Source organism: Pristiophorus japonicus, chromosome 18, assembly GCF_044704955.1.
Source record: "Pristiophorus japonicus isolate sPriJap1 chromosome 18, sPriJap1.hap1, whole genome shotgun sequence".
In the NCBI taxonomy this organism is placed as follows: domain Eukaryota; kingdom Metazoa; phylum Chordata; class Chondrichthyes; family Pristiophoridae; genus Pristiophorus; species Pristiophorus japonicus.
Genome location: NC_091994.1, coordinates 26,859,061 through 26,880,733, shown reverse-complemented (window position 1 = coordinate 26,880,733; position 21,673 = coordinate 26,859,061). Strand labels below are relative to the sequence as shown.

The 21,673-nt window shown below is 42.6% G+C and overlaps 1 protein-coding gene across 1 annotated transcript in view; it reads right to left on the bottom strand.

The window, feature by feature from the left end:
• Positions 1–1,011: 1,011 nt before the first annotated feature.
• LOC139229006 (unconventional myosin-Va-like) overlaps positions 1,012–21,673 on the bottom strand; it is a 193,154-nt gene continuing 172,492 nt past the window's right edge. Inside the window, exons 33-37 of the mRNA XM_070860669.1 lie at positions 21,446–21,596; positions 20,420–20,711; positions 7,448–7,622; positions 6,174–6,254; positions 1,012–1,164 (exon numbers count right to left, since the gene is read on the bottom strand). Coding sequence (XP_070716770.1) covers positions 1,012–1,164; positions 6,174–6,254; positions 7,448–7,622; positions 20,420–20,711; positions 21,446–21,596 — 852 coding nt within the window. The remainder of the gene's footprint in view (positions 1,165–6,173; positions 6,255–7,447; positions 7,623–20,419; positions 20,712–21,445; positions 21,597–21,673) is intronic.

The window sequence follows — 21,673 nt, the reverse complement described above, 5'->3', positions numbered from 1 at the left end:
CAGTTTGAATTATAGAATACAGTTTCTCATATACTAATGCCAATGCTGCATTGGCGCCTCATACAGATATAATATTGTCACTGTCGCATCTTGAAAGTGTGCATTAGTCCAATTACACGTTAAATGCACATTCAATGTTTACATGCCCCTCTGCAATAATCTGCTAGTCAATGTTAAACAAAATATGCCCTCTTAAAATTAAAACATTGATTTTATTATGAATTATGCAAAAACAAGTGGTTTAAATACAAACATGAGACAGAACCATGTCAATCTCACATGTGTTTTATTTAGTTGAGTTTCCCCTCTGGAGATAGACCAATGAAAGAAAGTAGTGAGTGGGGGGTTAAATCAGTGGAATGATTCTGACCATCTCTCAAATTTTCTCCTTGTTAATCAGTGACAATAAGTCTCGAGTGCCCAACCCCTCAAGTGGACAAAGAATGCACAGCAATGAAAAAGTTTTATAGAAATACAAACAACATTGTGATTAAGTTAACCATATGAATTGGCTCAGCACCATCTGTTTTTCACAACTAAACTGAACACCTGAGCAAATGTTAATTGAGTGCATGTGAATTAATCAAAGTGCTGAATCTACATTTCAAACAATTCCAGTGTGCCTGAATTAATTACTGTGAGCTAAATTCTCATTAATGCCCTTGCATCTCAACAAAAGGAATCTGCAGTTCATGAATTATTCTTCTCCCCGAGGTTTTGAGCTTGACTGTATTTATGCATTAGTCTGCTCAAAGATACCACACATCATTTCAGAATTACATTGCAAAATTCAAAGGAACTGTAAATAAAGTACTTGCGTTAAAAGCTGTCTTTGCAATTGAATTTACTTAAAATATCTTTAGCAATAAGAGGACTAAGCTGTTCAATCATGTTCTAGACAATGATTTGCAAAAAGCTGCTACTTCTGCAAGAATATGCAGCTTTTAACCAAAACCCAACAAGTTGTAATCTGCTACTGATCACCAAATCCATTATCCATCAAATACATCCTCAGAATCTATTTAGAAAGTCCAGGTTCAATATTTCAGGGATTTTAATCTTATCAAGGCGCACTGGAGAAGGTATGATGGGAAAGTTTACAGCAAACACGTGCTTCAATTCCATTAGCAGGTGTCGACTTGGACTTCTGTTCGCCAGTAGATTCTGTAGAAAACAATACAAATATTAAGTTACTCTCCATTCACTGTAATAAAGTTCGATGTACTCTGCACACCACGGGTAAGGTAGCCCATCCAACTGTAGTAATCATGGAAATAGACTATTTTTCACCAAAACAATCACAAGTCCAAACACTTGCCCAGCAAGTTAATGTCAGCAATTTTCAGTACTTTAATCTAGGAGTCAGTTCAGCGCATCATTTAGTGCTGAAGTCCTGTTGGAGGAAAATAAGTCTCCCACTGACTGGATTTTTTTTTATAAAGGGAGAGAAGAGGACTTAGTTGTCCATTTAACAAAAGTAAAACAAATTTACATAACTATAGTGATGGGAAGATTCCCCATCATGAGCAAGATCCAGGGAAGATTTGAGGGAAATGCGATATGAAGAGCACTTTAAAGGCCACTATACCCAAGTTTGAGTAATCCACAATTCTTCATTCACTAAATTCCACACATCATGGATATAAACTCTCATGGAATGATAAAGGATAAATCTACCCTAATCCAAAGAGTTAAGCACTGCCAATCAATATTTTATTTTCAAGAACATGCACATCTGATAAGGGTATGCAGATTGCAGTATTAAATAAAAACAAAATGCTGGAAATACTCAGATCAGACAGCATCTGTGGAGAGAGAAACAAAGTTAACATTTCAGGTTGATGACCTTTCATTATGTGCAGAAGCCCAAGGGAATAGGTAGGTTGGCAATTGCTAAAATAAATGATTACATCTTTCCAGTTGTAGTACATGTCCTTGCTTTGGCTAAAATGGTCTGAGAAAATAGATTAAAGTGTGGGACGGTTGATGAGCAGTGGCAGACATTTAAGGAGATATTTCATAATTTGCAACAAAAATATATCCCAATGAGAAGGAAAGACTAAGAAGGGATAGCTATCCGTGGCTAACTAAGGAAATAAGGGATGGTATCAAATTGAAAACAAGGGCATACAAAGTGGCCAAGACTAGTGAGAGGCCAGAGGATTGGGGATCTTTTAAATGCCAGCAAAGAACTAAAAAAAAAAATGAGGGAAGGTAGATGAAAGTAAACTAGTACAAAATATAAAAACAGATAGTAAGAGTTTCTACAGGTACATAAAAAGGAAGAGAGAGTGGCTAAAGTAAATGTTGGTCCCTTCGCGGATGAGACTGGGGAACAGGGAAATGGCAGATGTTGAACAAATATTTTGTATCAGTCTTCACGGTAGAAGACACTAAAAACATCCCAATAGTGGTTAATCAAGGGGCTATAGGGAGGGAGGAACTTGATACAATCATCATCACTAAAGCAGTACTCAGTAAAATAATGGGACTAAAGGCAGACAAGCCTCCTGGACCTGATGGCTTGCATCCTACGGTCTTAAAAGAAGTGGCTGCAGAGATAGTGGATGCATTTTGTAATCTGCCAAAATTCCCTAGATTCTAGGGAGATCCCAGCGGATTGGAAAACCTCAAATGTAACGCCCCTATTTAAAGAAGGAGGCAGACAGAAAGCAGGGAACTATAGGCCAGTTAGCCTAACATCGATCGTAGGGAAGATGTTGGGGGCCATTATTAAAGAAGCAGTAGCAGGACATTTGCAAAGCAAAATTCAATCAAGCAGAGCCAGCATGGTTTTATGAAAGGAAAATTATGTTTGACAAATTTGCTGGCGTTCTTTGAGGATGTAACAAACAGGGTGGATAGAAACATAGAAACATAGAAAATAGATGCAGGAGTAGGCCATTTGGCCCTTCGAGCCTGCACCACCATTCAATAAGATCATGGCTGATCATTCCCTCAGTACCCCTTTCCTGCTTTCTCTCCATACCCCTTGATCCCCTTAGACACGAGGGCCATATCTAACTACCTCTTGAATATATCCAATGAACTGGCATCAACAACTCTCTGCGGCAGGGAATTCCACAGGTTAACAACTCTCTGAGTGAAGAAGTTTCTACTCATCTCAGTCCTAAATGGCCTACCCTTATCCTAAGACTGTGTCCCCTGGTTCTGGACTTCCCCAACATCGAGAACAATCTACCCGCTTCTAACCTGCCCCATCCCATCAGAATCTTGTATGTTTCTATGAGATCCACTCTCATCCTTCTAAACTCGTGTATAAAGGCCCAGTTGATCCAGTCTCTCCTCATGTATCAATTCAGCCATCCCAGGAATCAGTCTGGTGAACCTTCACTGCACTCCCTCATTAGCAAGAACGTCCTTCCTCAGATTAGGAGACCAAAACTGAACACAATATTCCAGGTGATGCCTCACCAAGGCCCTGTACAACTGCAGTAAGACCTCCCTGCTCCTATACTCAAATCCCCTAGCTATGAAGGCCAACATACCATTTGCCTTCTTCACCGCCTGCTGTACCTGTATGCCAACTTTCAGTGACTGATGAACCATGACACCCAGTCTCATTACACCTCCCTTTTTCCTAATCTGCCACCATTCATAATATTCTGTCTTGAGTTTTTGCCCCCAAAATGGATAACATCACATTTATCTGCCATGCATTTGCCCACTTACCTAACTTGTCCAAGTCACCCTGCAGCCTCTTAGTGTCCCCCTCACAGCTCACACCGCCATCCAGCTTAGTGTCATCTGCAAACTTGGAGATATTACACTCAATTCCTTCATCCAAATCATTGATGTATATTGTAAAGAGCTGGGGTCCCAGCACTGAGCCCTGCGGCACTCCACTAGTCACTGCCTGCCATTCTGAAAAGGACCCGTTTATCCTGACTCTCTGCTTACCGTCTGCCAACCAGTTCTCTATCCACGTCAGTATATTATCCCCAATACCATGTGCTTTGATTTTGCACACCAATCTCTTGTGTGGGACCTTGTCAAAAGTCTTTTGACAGTCCAAATACACCACATCCACTGGTTCTCCCTTGTCCACTCTACAAGTTACATCCTCAAAAAATTCCAGAAGATTTGTCGAGCATGATTTCCCCTTCATAAATCCATGCTGACTTGGACCGATCCTGTCACTGCTTTCCAAATGCGCTGCTATTTCATCCTTAACAATTGATTCCAACATTTTTCCCACCACTGATGTCAGGCTAACCGGTCTATAATTACCCGTTTTCTCTCTCCCTCCCTTTTTAAAAAGTGGTGTTACATTAGCTACCCTCCAGCCCATAGGAACTGATCCAGAGTCGATAGACTGTTGGAAAATGATCGCCAATGCATCCATTATTTTTATGGATAAAGAGGAACCAGTGGATGTGGTGTATTTGGACTTCCAGAAGGCATTCAATAAAGTGCCACATTAAAGGATACTGCACAAGATAAAAGTTCACGGGGTTGGGGCAATATACTAGCATGGAGAGAGGTTTGACGAACCAACAGAAAACAGAGCGTCGGGATAAATGGGCCATTTTCCAGTTAGCAAACAGTAACTAGTGGGGTGAAGCAGGGATCAGTGCTGGGTCCTCAACTATTTACAATCTATATTAATGATTTGAATGAAGGGACAGAGTGTAATGTAGCCAAGTTTGCTGATGATACAAAGATGGGTGGGAAAGCAAATCGTGAGGAGGACACACAAAATCTGCAAAGGGATATAGACAGGCTAAATGAGTGGGCAAAAATTTGGCAGATGGAGTATAATGTGGGGAAATGTGAGGTTATCCACTTTGGCAGAAATAATAGAAAAGATTATAATTTAAATGGAGAAAAATTGTAAAGTGCTGCAGCACAGAGGGACCTGGGGGTCCTTGTGCATGAAACACAAAAAGTTAGTTTGCAGGTACAGCAACTAATCAGGACGGCAAATGGAATGTTGGCCTTTATTGCAAGGGTAATAGAGTATAAAAGCAGAGAAATCCTGCTACAACTGTATAGCGTATTGGTGAAGCCACATCTGGAGTACTGCATACAGTTTTGGTCTCCGTATTTAAGGAAGGATATACAGGTTGCGCGTCCAAAATTCAGGACCGAGGCAGTTCCGGATTAGAGATTTGATTTCTGACGTCACGAACCCAGAAACACCCAAGCCCAGGTTCGGGTTTTCCAGATTTCGGATCATCAGAAAGCCGGGGGGAATTCCTGCCGAAGAACTGTTTGGACTGTCCGGCCCCGCCGAGGTCATCGTCGGGCCGGCTGGCAAGGCGAGGCCCCAAGGTAAGGGCAGGGCGCGCAGCGGTGAGGCCCCGAGGTAAGGGCGGGCAGCGGCATTTGTCCGGATCCCACAACATTTTACGGATTCTGGATGACCCTGCCACAGAGCATCCCGGAACTCCGGATTTTGAACGCTACACCTCTACTTGCATTGGAGGCTGTTCAAAGAAGGTTCACTAGGTTGATTCCGGAGATGAGAGGGTTGACTTTTGAGGATAGGTTGAGTAGGTTGGGCCTATACTCATTGGAGTTCAGAAGAATGAGAGGTGATCTTATCAAAACATATAAGATAATGAGGGGGCTCGACAAGTTGGATGCAGAGAGGATATTTCCACTCATAGGGGAAACTAAAATTAGGGGATATAGGCTCAGAATAAGGGGCCGCCCATTTAAAACTGAGATGAGGAGGAATTTCTTCTCTGAGGGTTGTAAATCTATGGAATTCTCTGTCCCTGAGAGCTGTGGAGGCCGGGTCATTGAATATATTTAAGGCAGAGATAGTCAGATTTTTGAGCAGAGAATAAAGGGCTATAGGGAGCGGGCAGGGAAGTGGAGCCGAGTCCATGATCAGATCAGCCATGATCTTATTGAATTGCAGAGCAGGCTCGAGGGGCCAAATAGCCTACTCCTGCTCCTAGTTTTTATGTTTATAGAGCAGTGAAGAGAAAAAAAATACTGGGAAACAGTCACCAATGGAAACACTGAAGTCATGCAACAGAAAGCTTGAAAAGCTATGCCCCAAAAGCCAATCCCTTACTCCCCCACTACTACTTCCCTCAAAAAGGAATGAGGGGAAAGGATCATGTACAAAAATGTTTCAATATCTAAACACGACTGATGCAAAATTAGGTGCAATTACTGAACATCCTTTATAAACCTACCCGAATATTCTTTATAAAAGCTACTGGCACACGTTCTTCAAATTCATTAATAGGTGTATACAGGGTCAGTATTTTCACAATCTGTTGCAAAACAAATGATACAAAAGTAGAAGAAATTGTCAGCATAAAAGCATCAACAATTCCAATTTCAAAGTTAGTTATAGAATAGATGCTGTAATGTAAAAGCCAATTGTCCTAATTCAGAGTATGGTTTGAGAAATTAAGTCTCTTGAAGCAGTCAGGGTGTCTATCCAGCTCTCGAGACTGTACCTCACCAGGAATGCCACTATGGTGCAGTAGCAGGCCCCCAGGGCAGTGCAAGTTTCTCACATGCTTGGCAGAGTCTAGATATATAATTGGTTGCTCTCAGGCTCTTGCTAGTTGACATGGGCAGTAAAGTGGCATTAGCTTCCATAACGAGCAAAACGTTAAGGGTGGAGCCAGACACTGGTGCCTTCAGTTGGGTTTCCAAAAGTAATGCTAGTGTTTGAAATTTAGACGACCCAGTCTGCCATCTCAGGCCGATTCTTGGTTATCTTCATAGCCTATAATGGAGTAGCTAACGAATCATGGCAATTATCAATGAGTCCTCAACAATGCAGATACGAAGTAAGGAAACCCCATAGTGGACAGCTTTGGGAACCAAAGTTACTTGTTCCACCCAGGCTACACTTGACACATCCTTCTTCAAATTACTCATACTGTATACCCCCAAAAATTCTGAAATAAATATCTAATTTGCATTTGAATGAATCAATATTATCTGTTTCCATAGTCTCTCTAGGGAGGTTGTTCTTTCGATTTACTCACTAACTGCAATAATAGATTGGTTTTGAATTTGCACACTCTCAGGTGCAGTGTCCTCTGGTTCGACTGTTCTGGACAAGGTAAAACAGCTCTTCGTGATTTACATTATCTAGTCCCTTTAGAATCCCAACATTCTCTTATTCCAGTGAGAACATACCCAATTTACATAAATCGCTCCTCATAATCCAATCCCTCCATCCCCTCAAACTCTAGTGTCCTTTCAATAGCTGCAATATCCGTTTTGTACTCGAGACCAGAACGGTGAGCCCTATGATCTTCATGTTCCCTAACTGTACTGCACTCGGTATCCATTATTCCAGCAACATTTTGACTCCAGCTTAAATACATTCCAGTTAGACCTTTATCTTCCATCAAGCTAGTACTTTCAAAGAAAAAATACAACTGAACCAACGTTTTAGACAGCTGTGATTTTTATGCTTTAAATATGGTGGTAAATTGAAATGTACCTGAGGCTTTGAGAGTGCTGTGCACATTGCGCAGATTGCCTCAGCATCTGCATCAGTCATCTTATTCAATTGCAAGAGCAGTGTAGCTTGTATCAGTGGCTCCAAAGTCTCAAGTGCACCACTCTGGTGCAGGTTCTTCCCTCTTAGCCATTCGATCAGATGGCTGACATTGTTCCTGGATCAGGAGGAAGAGTAGGAGGATGAAACCACGCCAGCAAATATTTCAGCAATCCATGTAAGACTCACGTGGAATCAAGAATAAGCACGTTTCTCAACAGTCTGCCAAGTTTTATGATGCGAAGCATATAGTCAAATGTGAAATGTTAGAAATATTGTACATATATATATATATGGTATACCACAAAACATAGACCTGCTTGCAATTCAGTCTACAGTGTAAGAATAAAAGTGGTTATTAATGATTAACATTTATGCAAACACAGAATCAATGTTAAAAGTGCAGGTTACACAGAAAAGTTGAGTTTTGAAAGAAACAAAATGAAAGCCCACAGAGCTGCAGCATAGGTTTTGTGTATTGGAAAGCCATTAAACTAATTAAGAGATGGCTGGGCTAGTCCAGACAGCCACATGTGTGAGGAGAGCCAATAAGGAACTGCCCTGGAACCAAGGTCCAATCCTGAGGCTTTGAGGAACAATGAACTTGAGGTATAAAAAAAAATGCAAGTCAGGAACTGTTCTCCCTCTCTCTTCTGGACACATGGCACAAAACCTCCCGCTGAAGACCAGCTGAAACAGCAAGCCATGCGTTCAAACCAACCAGCCAAAAGGGAAGTAACGTATATCGCTTTTTATTATAACCTCATTATATCTCTGTTGTAACTAAGGTAGATCTATAGGATAATTGACGCTATGTGCATTTGTGTGCGTTTTAATAAACTGTTCCAATTGTTTTAAAAAGAATCGTCTGTCAAATTTAATGCCAGAGATTTAGATATCTTACAATTGATGGAGAACGCAGGCAATGGCGAGACAGCTTTTTGATGATTTATTTGAACAATTGGAAATCTCAGGAGTTGTAATTCTAATGTGTTGCAAAGTATACGTTATAAACGATTAAACGGATCAGGAGAAATTGCATCTTAGAAACATAGAAAATAGGTGGAGTAGGCCATTCGGCCCTTCGAGCCTGCACCACCATTCAATAAGATCATGGCTCATCATTCGCTCAGTACCCCTTTCCTGCTTTCTCTCCATACCCCTGGATCCCTTTAGCTGTAAGGGCCATATCTAACTCCCTCTTGAATATATCCAATGAACTGGCATCTCTGCAGTAGGGAATTCCACAGCTTAACAACTCTCTGAGCAAAGAAGTTTCTCCTCATCTCAGTCCTAAATGGCTTACCCCTTATCCTAAGGCTGTGACCCCTTGGTTCTGGACTTCCCCATCATCGAGAACATTCTTCCTGCATCGAACCTGTCCAGTCCCGTCAGAATTTTATATGTTTCTATGAGATCCCCTCTCATCCTTCTAAACTCCAGTGAATACAGGCCCAGTTGATCCAGTCTCTTCTCATGTCAGTCCAGCCATCCCGGGAAACAGTCTAGTGAACCTTTGCTGCATTCCCTCAATAGCAAGAACGTCCTTCCTCAGATTAGACGACCAAAATTGAACACAATATTCCAGGTGCGGCCTCACCAAGGCCCTGTACAACTCCAGTAAGACCTCCCTGCTCCTATATGCAAATCCCCTAGTTATGAAAGCCAACATACCATTTGCCTTCTTCACCGCCTGCTGTACCTGCATGCCAATTTTCAGTGACTGATGAACCATGACACTCCGGTCTCGTTGCACCTCCCCCTCGCCTAATCTGCCCCCATTCAGATAATATTCTGCCTTCATGTTTTTGCCCCCAAAGTGGATAACCTCACATTTATCCACATTATACTGCATCTACCATGCATTTGCTCACTCACCTAACCTGTCCAAGTCGCCCTGCAGCCTTTTAGTGTCCTCCTCACAGCTCACACCACCCAGTTTAGTGTCATCTGCAAACTTGGATATATTACACTCAATTCCTTCATCTAAATCATTAATGTATATTGTAAATAGCTGGGGTCCCAGCACTGAGCCCTGCAGCACTCCACTAGTCACTACCTGCCATTCTGAAAAGGACCCGTTTATCCTGACTCTCTGCTTCCTGTCTGCCAACCAGTTCTCTATCCACGTCAGTACATTACCCCCAATACCATGTGCTTTGATTTTGCACACCATTCTCTTGTGTGGGACCTGATCAAAAACCTTTTGAAAGTCCAAATGCACCACATTCACTGGTTCGCTCTTGTCCACTCTACAAGTTACATCCTCAAAAAATTCCAGAAGATTTGTCAAGCATGATTTCCCTTTCATAAATCCATGCTGACTTGGACCGATCCTCTCACTGCTTTCCAAATGCGCTGCTATTTCATCTTTAATAATTGATTCCAACATTTTTCCCACTACTGATGTCAGGCTAACCGGTCTATAATTATCCATTTTCTCTCTCCCTCCTTTTTTAAACAGTGGTGTTACATTAGCTACCCTCTAGTCCATAGGAACTGATCCAGAGTTGATAGACTGATGGAAAATGATCACCAATGCATCCACTAATTCTATGGCCACTTCCTTAAGTACTCTGGGATGCAGACCATCAGCCTTCAATTCCATCAATTTCCCTAACACAATTTCCTGCTTTATAAAAGGATTTCCTTCAGTTCCTCCTTCTCACTAGACCCTCGGTCCCCTAGTATTTCCGGAAGGTTATTTGTGTCTTCCTTCGTGAAAACAGAACCAAAGTATTTGTTTAACTGGCCTGCCATTTCTTTGTTCCCCATTATAAATTCACCTGAATCTGACTGCAAGGGACCTACATTTGTTTTCACTAATCTTTTTCTCTTCACATATCTATAGAAGCTTTTTCAGTCCGTTTTTATGTACCCAGCAAGCTTCCTCTCGTATTCTTATTTTCCCCCTCCTAATTAAACCCTTTGTCCTCCTCTGCTGTATTACAAAATTCTCCCAGTCCTCAGGTTTGCTGCTTTTTCTGGCCAATTTATATGCCTCTTTTGGATTTAACACTATCCTTCATTTCCCTTGTTAGCCACGGTTGAGCCACCTTCCCCATTTTATTTTTACTCCAGACAGGGAGGTACAATTGTTGAAGTTCATCCATGTGATCTTTAAATGTTTGCCATTGCCTATCCACCGTCAACCCTCTAGGTATCACTCACCAGTCTATTCTAGCCAATTCACGTTTCATACCATCGAAGTTACCTTTCCTTAAGTTCAGGACCCTAGACTCTGAATTAACTGTCACTCTCCATCTTAAAGAATTCTACCATATTATGGTCACTCTTCCCCCAAGGGGCCTCGCACAACAAGATTGTTAATTAGTCCTTTCTCATTACACATCACCCAGTCTAGGATGGCCAGCCCTCTAGTTGGTTCCTCGACTTATTGGTCTAGAAAACCATCCCTAATACACTCCAGGAAATCTTCCTCCACCGCATTGCTGCCAGTTTGGTTAGCCCAATCAATATGTAGATTAAAGTTACCATGATAACTGCTGTACCTTTATTGCACGCATCCCTAATTTCTTGTTTGATGCTGTCCCCAACCTCACTACTACTGTTTGGTGGTCTGTACACAACTCCCACTATTGTTTTCTGTCCTTTGGTATTCTGTAGCTCCACCCATACAGATTCCACATCATCTAAGCTAATGTCCTTCCTAACTATTGCATTAATTTCCTCTTTAACCAGCAACGCCACCCCACCTCCTTTTCCATTCTGTCTTTCCTTCCTAAACGTTGAATACCCCTGGATGTTGAGTTCCCAGCCTTGGTCACCCTGGAGTCATGTCTCCGTGATGCCAATTAAATCATATCCGTTAACTGCTATCTGCGCAGTTAATTCGTCCAGCTTATTCAGAATACTCCTCGCATTGAGGCACAGGGTCTTTAGGCTTGTCTTTTTAACACCCTTTGCCCCTTTAGGATTTTGCTATAATGTGACCCTTTTTGCCTTGGGTTTCTCTGCCCTCCACTTTTACTTTTCTTCTATCTTTTGCTTCTGTCCCCATTCTACTTCCCTGTGTCTCCCTGCATAGGTTCCCATCCCCTTGCCAAATCCCTCCCCAACAGCACTAGCCCTAGGAAATTGGTTTCGGTCCTGCCGAGGTGCAGACCATCCGGTTTGTACTGGTCCCACCTCCCTCAGAACCAGTTCCAATGTCCCAGGAATTTGAATCCCTCCCTTCTGCACCACCACTCATGCCACATATTCATCTGAGCTATCCTGTGATTCCTATTCTGAGTAGCACATGGCAGTTCTCTCAATAGTTGTAACTGTTTAAGTGGGGACCCACCAGTAGTTATATTCAAAAGCAAAGGATGAAGGGATCAGTCATGGACAGAAAAACATCAATAAAAGGAAATGTTGAGCTAGTTTATCAGGAGGTGGTGTCCAAAAAGTTCCCGATACAAGACACAGAAGAGTTAAAGGCACAGGCACGGCACACCACAGGGGTCAACCTGCTTCATTTGGGGAGATGGTGAAACTTATCCAAGAGAGAGTGGGATAAGGGCGAGCTAAGGCCAAAACGGACAAAAAGTCTCGTGGCAGTCAGCGCATTTTATTGTGCCCAGAGAGATGAGGAATTAATGAGACAGGACGCCAAAGTGATACAAGATTTGAAAGAATTGCAAGTAAGAAAGATTCAACTAAGAGAGACTGAAGGTATAAAACAATTTGTGAAGCAGTTACGAGGGAGAAATACAGCATTTAAGACAAGAAATTGGCCAATTAAACCACAATGTTAAGCAATTAGTAAGAAGGGCCGAACAGGCAGCTTCATTGCTACAACAGTCTCAAACTTAAATGCCGTAACAGCCATTGTTGAAGCAAATGAAAACAAATTAGAGTTTAAAAAAATATAAATAGGAAAACTTGAGGCTCCAGCAAGAGATAGAAGATGCTAGGGGGACATTAAGGGAAGTAATTAAGAAGCCACATGGGGAGGCAGACCACTGCCAGTGGCCAACTAGAAATGGTGAGGCTAAAAAGTAAGTTCGGGGAGCAGCAGGCCCTGGTATCCGCAGTAACATGGGGAGCCATAACAGAGACAGCAGAAGGAGACAAGTGGGAGACCGATTGGGAAGAGGAAGGCAGTCAGTATAATCCCCAGGAGGGTGGTGTAGGATGGGATACCTTGGAGACAAGGGCCAATCGTAGCCGTAGAAACCACTTCTTTACGACGTAATACGCACAGTCGCATCACCAGTAACCATACCAACTCACCGCCCATATCTGGTGCTGACGCCACGGCGTGTAGCCACGAGTTGGGGCCCATTAATGATGGGGTCAACCCACTGAAAGTTAATAAGAGGTGGGCAAATTTCAGGAGGGGTCACCCCAGGTTGGAAGAGGGAGACTTAACACGAGTCCTCCTCTTGGTCTGTTCCACTTCCCTAAAAGATAATCTGCCAGGCGCAGTCCTCCAGCCTGGCGCAGCAGCCGATGCACTCATGACCGAGATCCTAAACCATTTAGGGATCCAAAATTTGAACTTGGTGGCTCTGCTTAATCAGACCAAGCAGCAGCCAGAAGAGACCCCTAGAGCTTTCAGTAATCACTTGTATATCAAGGTACGCAGAATCAGGCACCCGCAAATGCTACCATAGGAAAGAATCAGGAACAATTTTAATCGATGTTCCTGACCCAACTCCACCCTCTAGTTAAAACCACCCTGGGAATAGCCATGAGGTCCAATCAGTGGACAGATAGAGACCTGCGCTGAAATAGCCAGGGAGATGGTAAAAGACAAGTTAAACGGGAAGTCACCACCCACTGCAATTAAACCAGTGTCAATGGTGGAGGGATCTCGAAACGACCCCTTTAAGGGACAGTGCTTTAATTGTAAGAAGGTAGGCCACCTAGCAAAAGACTGCAGCAGATCCAGACCAGCACCGAACCATGATGCAACGCAGAGATACCTCAAGGGACGAATCCAAGCCCTCTGGGACAGATCAACGATTGGATCAATTGATAACCCTCATACAAACCCAAATTGCCACGGGGAGGATGCAAAATCATTTACCGGTGCACGCAATCGCCGATGCACACTCATTAGAGAGACCCATTCAAGGATCAACCCTATGATGAGGTTCGGCCCCCAAAGATTGGTCGGAAGTGGGGTTCCGACGTAATGGTAGCAGCCCTCGTCTTAAAAGGAGACAGGCAGCAGATTATGCTCATCAATACTGACTCAGCCGTTACCATCATCCACACCCCATACCCTGAACGCCATGTGGCGGCAAGCAAGGGTTATATGATCCTTAAAGGGTTTAACGGCAATACAACCACCGCGTATACAGGGAAGGCCACTGAACTTCAGTTGGGAGGCCTCACCTGTAAGGTCCCAGCACCGATGCTGATGACCACCCCCGACGGAAGGGGAATTGTAGGGACTGATTTGTTGGATCAGTATGGCGCGGTGATAGATTATAATCAGGACTGTGTTTGGATGGGATTGAGAGATAAGGCAGGACTGATTGAGCATCTGAAATTTCTATCAGTTTTTGCTATTAAAAAGCCTTCTGAGTATGACGCTCCGGGGAGCAAAAATGAAGCTGTGGCAAAACGAATTCAGGAACACCTAGCGGTGTCTGCCACATGCAAGCATGACTGTGGAAAAATGGCAGGTGAGGAATCAATTGAGGGACCCCCCCACTCATTCACTAAACAGTACCCCATCCCAAGGGAGAGTCACCCTTACATCCGAGACACCATAAAATCCCTAGTCGAGCAGGGTGTTCTTAGGACAGGCACTTTCACGGCCAATTCACCCACATGGCCAGTTAAAAGGCCTGATAGCAGCTGCCGACTGACTATTGATTACAGAAAGTTAAATTCTGTAACACCAGCCTGCTCACCGGTAGTAACTCCCACCATATTATCTCAAATTCCTACTGGTTCCAAGTATTTCTCGACCCTCGACATCGCCAATGGGTTCTGGAGTATCCCTGTTAAGAGGGAAGACCAGTACAAATTTGCGTTCACATTTGAGGATCAGAGCTACACCTGGACATGCCTGCCTCAGGGGTTCCACAATGCCCCCACGATACTCCACAAAAGAATGGCTGCAATTTTACTAACCACTGCCCCTGACTCACATGAGCAGTTGCTGATGTTCAAAAGAAAGCCAAACGCCTGCCCGGTGATGTGTTTTTCACCAGAGGTGGGTCAGGAACTGCTCTCCCTCTTTCACTCCCACCCCACAGCAGGGCACTATTTGGCCCTGGTAACCTTCTATAAAAGGTAGCATCCACAGCTTGGTGGCCTTCCATGAGGGAAACAATACGTGGCATGATGCCTACCGTGCCTGCAATACAATCCTCCCGCATGCACTAACCGAGCCTTGCTTCAAAGCACACCCCCACCTCAAAAAGGCCATGGACTCACCTCCAGAGAGACTTCATTGGGCTACTTCCACAGGTGCAAGGCAATTTTCAGCATGCCCTAGTGGTGGTGGATCAATTCACTAAATGGATCGAAGCATTCCCCTGCCTCTCCAACACCGCAATCACAGTAGCCAAAACACTATTAAATCATGTGTTTTGTAGGTGGGGAGTACCAGTACAAGTGGACAGCGATCAAGGTTCACACTTTACCGGTAAAGTTTTTACCCACCTGCAGGAAATGTTGGGGATAAAACACAAATTACATATTGCTCACCGCCCCCAGTCATCCGGAGGGGTTGAAAGGGAGAACAGGACCCTCAAGTTAATGTCAACAAAAAATTGTGCGCAGACCACCCCACTCAATGGGCTAACATGCTGCCAATGTGCTTAATGGCAATGAGGCCCACACCTCATAGAACAAGGGTCTCCCCATATCATGCCATGACGGGGAGGCTCATGAGAACACCAGGCCAGCTAACACTAACAGGGATGAGTCCCCTGACAATGAAACCATGTAGTTCCAAGTGGCTGGAACAAGTGGTAGATCACAACGATCAGATCAATCGATTTGTGGCCACCAAATTGGGGAAGTCAAAAAGACAAATTAAAAGGTACTTTAAGAAAGTACGTCCCTTTGAATACAAGGTGGGAGACTCAGTAATGATTCCAAATTATGGGAAAAAGAAGCTGCCTTTAAGCCCAGGTGGTGGGGACAGCATACGATTATAGACCGATTCAAATAGACTGCGGGGTTCAGTTACCGGGGGAAAAAGGGTGTTAAGTACAAGAAGTGGTTTCACATTAATCAGTTTAAAAACTGCCAGAGTAAATACTGCACTGATCTTGTTTCCCACAGACCATGTTACGGATCCTCACAATTGTCAGAATGATTCTGGCCAAGACCGAAGCAGAGGGGAGAGAGAGAAACAGGAGCTGCAGCATGACTCACGAACATCAATTATCAATGTGCTTCGAGAAGCGACGGTGCACTGAAGATACGGGAAGGGGAGGGTCTCCGCTGGAGGGGTTATTTTATTATAGTAAATCCCCAACATGGCCTATACCTTACGAGGTGGGGGACAAGTCAGGCATCCACTTTTCTCTCTCTCTCCCTCGCAATGTTTATATGTGAACCCTGAGGAGATAAACCATATGAGGAGTTAATAAGGATATTTCTCCCTCAAGGTGGGGAGTTTGTAAGAATAAAAGTGGTTATTAATGATTAACATTGATTCTGTGCATGTATAAATGTTAAAAGTGTACATTATACAGAAAGGCTGAGTTTGAAAGAAACAAAATGGAAGCCCTCAGAGCTGCAGCATTTTGTGTATTGGAAAGCCATTTAAACTAATCAAGAGATAGCTGGGCTAGTCCAGACAGCCACGTGTGAGGAGAGCCAATAAGGAACTGCCCTGGCACCAAGGTCCAATCCTGAGGCTTTGAGGAACAATGAACTTGAGAGGTATAAAAAAAAACGCAAATCAGGAATTGTTCTCCCTCTCTCTTCTGGACATGCAAGAGAAAAATTTGGCATTAGGGGCATCAGTGGGACAAGGGTTAAAGTGCTGGTTCCTGCACCGACCCATAATGAGGTAAAAGGCCTCTCTTTGGCCTTGTACATTCCAGTACCAAGGCTCCAAAAGTTATCAATTCAATAATATTCCGACAGGATACGATGTGAGAACCTAAACAGACATTGATAAAGACCTTGCGAAGAGGCTCAAGGCAGACTCACGGGCATCAAGGAGAATCAACAAATTCTGACCTAATGAAGTCATTCTAGTCACGGCCTAAGATGGTCACGAGGGTCTTGGCCTGACAATCCAAAGTAGCATTAATAAGGTAGTCCAATTAGAGAAGTAGCACTGATAAGGTTGTCCAATTAGAGATCTGGGGAGGTCGTACCAGGGAACGGTTTTTGAAATGTATAAAAGTTGTATGATTGTGCTGTTCGGAGAGCATCTCCACTCAGAGGCGGCTGTGATGAGAGGTGTTCCCGGACGTTCGTAATAAAAAATTATACCTTGCCATTTGCCTCTGTCTGCTAACTCCGGGGGCTGTTACACGGGTTGGGGCAAGCATCGACCCTCTGTCAGGGGGCCCACTCGTGGGAGGAGAAGCCTTCCCGTTTTCCCCTTACAGATACATGGAACAAGACCTCCTGCTGAAGACCAGCTGAATCAGCAAGCAGTGTGTTCAAACCAGCCACCCAAAGAGAAGTAACGTATATCGCTTTTTATTATAACCTCACTGTATCTCTGTGGTAGCTTCGATCTGTAGGATAATTGACTGCTGATAGGTGCATGCATGTGTTTTAATAAACTGTTCCAATTGTTTTAAAAGAATCATCTCACTGTCAAATTTAATGCCAGAGATTTAGAAATCTTACAGAAGCATATAGTCCAAAGTGAAATGTTAGCAATATTGTATATATGGTATACCACAAACCATAGGCCTGCATGCAATTTAGTCTACAGTACAATTTAATAGCATAATTGGCAGTCTTGTGAAACTCTTGTATTTACACTTATTTTAAATAACTACAGTTTTAATTTACAAACCCCACTTGAACATTAATCAGGATTCAGATTTATATCCATGGTTGTAGTGCGATGAAAGAAGAGACCCATCCCTGCTTAACTCAGTAAAAAAAAGACTATCAAATCCTAGGCATCAGCACGACTAGAATGCAGCACTGATGAGAACAGCATTTAACTTTCTATTCAATTCAGATAAAGGAATGAAAAAAGTGAAATATTTCTAAAAACAGTTTAGTGTACAATTTCTATGTATGCAAGGATAATACAATAGTCAACACGTTGGCATAATCATGAACATGGCTTCAGAATTACACAGCTCTATAAAAATAGCATTGATTCAGACATGCGAGGTCTGCCTTTGGCAAGTCATCATCATAGGCAGTCCCTCTGAATCGAGGAAGACTTGCTTCCACTCCTGAAGCTAGTTCTTTGGTGGCTGAACAGTCCAATACGAGAGCCATAGACAGTCACAGGTGGGACAGATAGTCGCTGAGGGAAGAGTTGGGTGGGACTGGTTTGCCACACGCTCCTTCCACTGCCTGCGCTTGACCTCTTCACGCCCTCGGCGTTGAGATTCGAAGAGCTCATCGCCCTCCCAGATGCACTTTCTCCACCTAGGGAGGTCTTCGGCCAGGGACTCCCAGGTGTCGATGGTGATGTCGCACTTTACCAGGGAGGCTTTGAGGGCGTCCTTGTAACGTTTTCGCTGCCCACCTTTGGCTTGTTTGCCGTGAAGGAGCTCCGCATAAAGCATTTGCTTAGAGAGTCTCGTGTCTGGCATGCGAACCATATGGCCTGCCCAGCGAAGCTGATCAAATGTGGTCAGTGCTTCAATGCTGGGGTTGTTAGCCTAAAGGAGGACACTAATGTTGGTGCCCCTGTCCTCCCAGGGGATTTGCAGGATCTTGTGGAGACATCATTGGTGATATATCTCCAGCGACTTGATGTGTCTTCTGTACATCATCCATGCCTCTGATCCATATAGGAGGGCGGGTGTAGACCACGAGCTTGGTTTGAGGGCCTGGTCTTCGAACACTTTTCCTCAGGCGGCCAAAGGCTGCGCTGGCGCACTGGAGATGGTGTTGAATCTCCACATCAATGTCTGCTTTTGTTGACAAGAGGCTCCAGAGGTATGGGAAATGATCCACGTTGTCAAGGGCCGCACGGTGAATCTTGATGACGGGGGGGCAATGCTGTGCAGCGAGAACAGGCTGGTTGAGGACCTTTGTCACATGGATGGTATGCTTTCATATGCCTCATGGCAAGTCATCTGTAGTCCTTTTACATTTCACTGCCAATCGTTCACTCATTTCTGGCCAACACCTTGCTGAAGTTAATCTTATAATATTGGATAGGCTGCAGTTAAACCTGCACCCAAAGATTTGACTTTTCCGGAGATTACACTGAAGTTCAGTCTTTATTTCAGATTAATTGCACTGTATCAAAATTGAATTTATTATTAGAGTTAAAGTTGGATATTGGGTTCTGTGGAAATTTACAAACTGCAAAGATTTTTATAAACCACCTTTCCTACAACTAAATGGGTTTGCTCATCAACAAAACCAGGATACAGTCAGTCAATAGCGTAAATGGAACCACCAAAACAAGCAGATCCATAAAACACATTTATACATTTCATTATAAGTGCTCTTCTTCAAAACAGTCTTTGTATTCACCTCGAATACAGTTCCTGGCAAGGTTTTAGGGCCTAATTTGTGCCATCTTGCAAACTGTAGTGGACATTTTGTATAATTCTCCAGTAAATACAACAGGGCGATCACAATACTGGTTATTGCACTGCGGTGTCAGTAACTAACAGGAAAGGCCATCATATCAGCAATAATTGCTAGGTGGATATTTTAAGACCGACAGCTCAATACTAACAAACGACAGAACAGTTGTTCCAATTTTGGGCCATTAAATGCAGTTTAATATTCCGCAGTGATGAGGATTTAACACTCTGCCAAAGAGAGCAAATTACTTAGAAGTTTATTTAAAATCAAGGATTACATTACTGCTAAGCAACTAATTTCCCCCATACAAGGAATCAAGAATCCTATGTTTTGGATCCAAAAATTTGCATTTTTTTTTTAGTTATTCACATTAAAATGCAAGTCTTTACAGTTCAAAACAAACTGTTCCAATTATGCGTGTTCGTAGTTGAATAGCATGGGAAGAATGACTGGGTTCTTTTTTTAATATAAAATGGCCAGCCGTCACTGTTTCAGCACAGTTCATTGGGGCTTTTATATTGGTCTTCAGCTACTGGCTCCTGCAGCTTGCAAGCACACCCATGTAAACTTACTAGAGATAATTATATTTTAAAAATTAGTTTATTTTAAGACCAGCCAGAAATACTTTTTTTTTTTTTAAAACTGCATTTTCCAGGGACTAATAAACACATTTCTCTGCTGACAGCCATGCACTTTGGTGGTGGTAATGTCATGACATCACACCCCCCTCACTGCTATTTTCTCTATAGTGATCTTGCAATGCAAAATCATGGCTGCACTACTCCACACATGCACATTGGCCAAAATGTCAAGTCGGTGCATGTGCCGTACAGTTAATTTACATTAAAAGGCAAGTACAGGAAAACAGCATAGTTGACTCATTCTCCAAAGACCTGGGACATGGTAGAAAAGCAGCTCTAGTCGCATATCAACTTCATGGCATTCCACTGCCAATTATGCCATTACATAGACAAAAAAAAGTAGTTATATCTGATGCCATTTTAGCTAAAAGAAACTCTGAATTGTACTCATCCTCTATGCCAAATTATGTGAATTGCCTCAGACATTGGACAATGTCTCGTCTGCAATTGATTGCTCGAAATTAAAACAGCACTTCAGCTGAGCCAGCAGTTTATCTGCCCTTTTACCGTGTTGACCTCTACAGCAAAAGTTCAATCTTGGCAGCAAGTGCAAAAATAAAAGATTTTACAAAATCCCAACATTGATCAGAGAAACTTTTACCTGATTTGGACTCCATTACTAAAGGAACACACATCCCTCCTTAGAAGCAAGTTGTTCAGTGTGACTGCTGCAATGATGTAGTAAATCTGCCGGTAAACTTGTTTAATAATTTCAGGATGCAAGCCATGTTTGGAGATGATGTTATGGAACGAGTTTAATTGATGAAGGATGGAATCCAGTGTATATGTGGCATTATCTCCAGGAAGACTTCCTGTTTTCTTTCTATAACCGGTTGGTCTTGCTGTCATACTTGAAATGCTCTGAATAGTATCATTTTCTAGCATTCCAGACACTGCAAGCAGAGATTAAAAACAAACTTTATTGCAAGAATTATTTTTATGTTTAAAACCATTGCACATTATGCATAACTACTTCATGGGCACAGAATATTTTAGAAAGGTTACTGAGGAACTTTAATGATGGTTGATGTAATAAACATGGAATTCTCAAATTACAGAATCAAACTTCCAAATGTTCAAACCCTCTTTCCTGAATGTTTTCTCTTGTCAGTTCCCACCTGATAATGTCCAAAGTCCAAGAATATTACATTTTGATTTTAAAAATATATTATCCAAATTTACATGTCGTTGGTAGCAAGGAAAATCTATCACTGTCCAGTGCAATAAAAATATTATTCTCCAAGTCTTTTAGATTTTCCTCTGTACATTTCTTGAAGTATATGTAAACAAATGAAAGTTAATTTATTCCCCCAAATCCCCAGATGGGATGAAATGAGCTCTTCTGATGCTTGGATCAATCCTCATTTGCAGGTAAGCAAACAGGACTCGTGATTTGTTCAAGACAGAGTCCGTTTCCCCCTAACATTTAATTTTTTACAAAAAAATGAGCATTATTGAATATTTTTTAAATCTTTCATCCTACACCCAAAAGTGCTTACATACACTGATTAGTAAGGCAGTTTTGAATATAGAAATGTCAGAAGTTCTGCAGATTACATTTTTTGAAGTTTTTTTTTCCTAACTACCAATACCCAGAGTGTATTGTACTTAGGACACAATAACTTGCCTATCATTTGCTGAAGTTTTTCCTCTGCAGCTTTGATTAATTGGTGATAAAGTTGAATGGCAAGGTCAGACAAAATCAGGCAATGTTGGGAAAGATCAAAATTCCTCAAGACGTGTTTTCTTTGCTCAGGTGTGTTCATTTCAACAGAGTTCTGTTAAACAAAAAAAAAAATCAGTTATTGGACTTCATAGTTACTGCTCGAGCTATGGTCCTGATAAACATCTCTCT